At 40.3% G+C, this 3,838-nt stretch overlaps 1 protein-coding gene across 1 annotated transcript in view; it reads right to left on the bottom strand.

Moving 5' to 3' along the window:
• LOC101360332 (prostaglandin-E(2) 9-reductase-like) overlaps positions 1-2,918 on the bottom strand; it is a 37,808-nt gene extending 34,890 nt beyond the window's left edge. The window contains 1 exon segment of the mRNA XM_012556499.2: positions 2,832-2,918. Coding sequence (XP_012411953.2) covers positions 2,832-2,918 — 87 coding nt within the window.
• Positions 2,919-3,838: the final 920 nt, after the last annotated feature.

Here is a 3,838-nt window from a genome sequence, read left to right as displayed (position 1 = left end):
GAATGGATAAACAAACTATGGTACATACACACAATGGAGTATTATGTAACGAGAAAGAACAATGTTGAATCTGTGAAGCATCTCATGACATGGATGAAACTGGACAACATTATGCTGAGTGAAATAAGTCAGTCACAAAAGGACAAATATTGTATGAGACCTCTATTATAAAAACTCAGGAAAAAGTTTACACACAAGTAACAATCTTTGTCGGTTACAAGGGATGGGAGGGGTTAGGGGGGAATACTAAATAGACAATAGATAAGTGGTAACTTTGGTGAAGGGTAAGACATTACGCAATACTGGGGAAGCCAGCACAACTTGTCCAAGGCAAGGTCATGGAAGCTCCATAGACACATCCAAACTCCCTGAGGGACTGAATTGCTGGACAGAGGACCATGGTTTTGGGGAACATATAGCACAATCGGCGTAACAGTTTATAAAGACAATGTTCTACATTATACCTTGGTGAGTAGTGTCTGGGGTCTTAAAACCCTGTGAGCAGCCATCTAAAATACTCCACTGGTGTCACCCCTTTGGGAGCAAGGGAGAATGAAGAGAACACGACACAAGGAAAAGATTAGTCTGAAGGACTAATGGAGCACAGCTACCAAGGCCTCCACCAGACTCAGTCCAGTACAGCTAGATGGTGCCCGGCTACCACCACTGACTGCTCTGACTGGGACCATGACAGAGGGTTCAGGATAGAACTGGAGAAGGATATAGAACAAAATTCTAACACACAAAAGAAGGCCAGATTTACTGGCCTGACAGAGACTGGAGAAACCCAAAGAATATGGCCCCCAAACACCCTTTTAGCTCAGTGGTGAAGTCACTTCCGAGGATCAACGTTCAGCTGGGGAGTGGACAGCCACATAAAACAAAATGGGACTCATGAGGCACAGCAGTCCAGGGACAAGGACTAGAAGGCAGGAGGGGACAGGAAAGCTGGGAAAGTGATAGGGAACACAAGGTTGAGTAAGGACAGCGTTGACATGTAGTTGGGTTGTTAACCATTGTCATAGGGCAACATGTGTACTAACTGTTTAATGAGAAACTATTTTGTTCTATAAACCTTCATCTAAAGTGAGAATAGCAGCACAACTGGAAGAACACAATCGATGTCACTGAATTGTGCATGTAGAAATTTTTGAAAGAGTGTATCTTTGGCTATGTATATTTTCACCAAAAAAAAAAAAAAGTCAAGAAGGGAGAGAGTTGACCTGTCATGGGGTTGTTAACCAATGTCATAAAACAATATGTGTACTGTTTAACGAGAAACTATTTGTTCTGTAAACCTTCATCTAAAGTACAATAAAAAAATAAAAAAAAAAAAAAAAGAATGAAGTGTTTGTGAGGTAGGGAGTCAAGAAGAATTGGGAAATTCAGAACGCAAAGATTAAATTTCCTAAACGAAGAACGACAGTGTGACATGCAATAGAAGAAAGAAATGGAAAAACAGAGTTTTGATTTGACTCATTATTTTCAGGGCAGAGACATTCTAGGTCCTTCTTTGCTGACTGATGCTTTTTCCCTGACTACCCAGAATATATAAAACCCCATGCCCAGCCATCTACAGACCCTTTCATCTCTATAACTGATAACTATTTGGTGGAAGACTGCAAGGGAACGTTTTCCTCACTCATAGCTTAGCCCAACAAAATTCCATTTGGGAAAAGGAATAGGACAAATTGACATTATCACTGTCATGGATTGAATTGTGTCCCCCAAAAAATGTGTGTAGCAACTTGGCTGGGTCATGATTCCCAGTATTGTATGATTGTGTTATCTGTTGTAATGTAAACTCTATCACTATGATGAGATTATATGTGATCTCCTTATGTGTTGTAAATTCTATCACTGTGATGAGGTTATACTGATGAGGTTGACAAGATTAGATAGTGTTTTAATGCAATCTCTTTTGAGATACAAAAGACGGAAGTGAACAGAGACACATAGGAACCTCGTACCACCAAGAAAGCAGTGCTGGGAATAAAGCGTGTCCTTTGGACCTGAGGTTCCTGCGCAGAGAAGCTCCCAGACCAAGGGAAGACTGATGACATGGACCTTCCTCCAGAGCCGATGGTGAAAGTGTTCTCCTGGAGCTGAAGCCCTGAATTTGGACTTGTAGCCTACTGGACTGTGAGAGAATAAACTTCTCTTTGCTAAATCCATCCACTTGTGGCATTTCTGTTGGAGCAGCACTAGTTGACTAAGACAATCACTAAACTATCACAAATGTTCTTTTGGGGGCGGGGTGCTGTTGGAAATAGCTAGAAGTTTCTATAAATATTTCAAGTTCAAGTAAATAGTTTAACTGAATTGAGTAATCCCAATGAGTCCCAATGATGTGCTGAAACAGGAGGTTTCCGGAATGCGTTTCTCACAAATACCCAGAGACTATAATTTCATTAAACGAAAACTGCCTAACTTTTCAAACTAGATTTTTTTTTTTTGTGGTCATCATATGGTCATATAAGAATAACTATAGTATTTACCTACAGAATTGTTAGGAAGTAAAGCAGATCATGTATTTAAAATACTTAAAATACATGGTAAGCCTTCAATATATAAGAACTAAACAAACAAACAAAAGAAGAGAAGTCAAACAAAATCATCAACCCCTGAATCCCAGAGTCAACAGCTTGTTATCCCACTTCATGCAAAAAATATCTCTGTAATCTGGAGAGAGGTAAGTTACTGATGTGAAATGGAGGCCAACATGATGCCTTCCAAATCACTCAGTGTCTACTGGGCAAGGGGCTGGTGTTTGCTGATACCCCATCCAGAGCCGTTTGTATTCAGTCCATCAGTCCCCGGCTTCCACTTACTTCTTTAGGAGCATAAGCACCAAATCCAAGGACTGGCATGAAATGTCCATCATTCAGTCTCACAGAATGTATACGATTGAGGTCCATCACTGTCTCAGTCCTGGCTAACCTGACTCTGTCCTTCCTTCGTCTTCCCAACTGACCGCCAGCCTCAGTGGAGAGAAGGCAGCAGCCTTTCCTTCCTTTATACCAACCGCAAGGAAGAGAGGCAGGGCAGAGATTCAGCAGCCAATGAGTTCAAAATGGAACTGGAATCAATCCTTTGACGTTAAGTAATTCTTTCAAGTCACCACAGGCATACCTTATGGGAATGGTGCACAGAAATATTATCCACGCTAACAGACTTTGAATGTTCTCTTCAACATTGCCCACAATTGATTGCTAAGTTAACAACAACAACAAGAAAAATATGTCAATTTGTCCTTGATAATTATATCAGGCTTCCTTTACACGATTCAAAGTAATCATTAGGCTGATCATTTCTAAGTTCAGGATCTTAGTTAAGTTCCTCACCCTCCACTTCATCACAAATCCCACACAAAAAAATAATTACTTAGAATTTCTTGAACAAAACTTGAAGCCTGGTCCCAGGCACACATGAGATGTAATAAATTTCCTTGGGAACTTCCCATTCCTGGTTCCATTATCTTTTTCCCCATTCCACCTTCTGATTCTTTGTGTTCTCTTATTTCCTTGAAACCGTTTGGCGTTTTCTTGAATTTATCTGAAATCAGAGATTTCTGTGTTTTTATATTTGTTCCAGCTATTGCCTCTTCCTGTAATAGCCTGCTTTCCTACCCTTTCCTTCCATCAGCCATGTGAAGTCTTACTTATCCTCAAAGCATGTGCTCCAGGCTCGCGTCATTTATGATGCCTTCTATGACCTTGCCAGATAAAGTTGATCACTCTTTCCTGCATGCTCTCACATAATTATAGCTTCTATTAATGCAGCTTAGAAAAAAAAAAAAAAACTCATTAGTGAAATTACATTCGAACCTAACCTATTA

This window comes from Trichechus manatus, unplaced genomic scaffold (assembly GCF_000243295.1).
Source record: "Trichechus manatus latirostris isolate Lorelei unplaced genomic scaffold, TriManLat1.0 scaffold00067, whole genome shotgun sequence".
In the NCBI taxonomy this organism is placed as follows: domain Eukaryota; kingdom Metazoa; phylum Chordata; class Mammalia; order Sirenia; family Trichechidae; genus Trichechus; species Trichechus manatus.
This window is presented reverse-complemented; position numbering and strand designations above follow the sequence as displayed.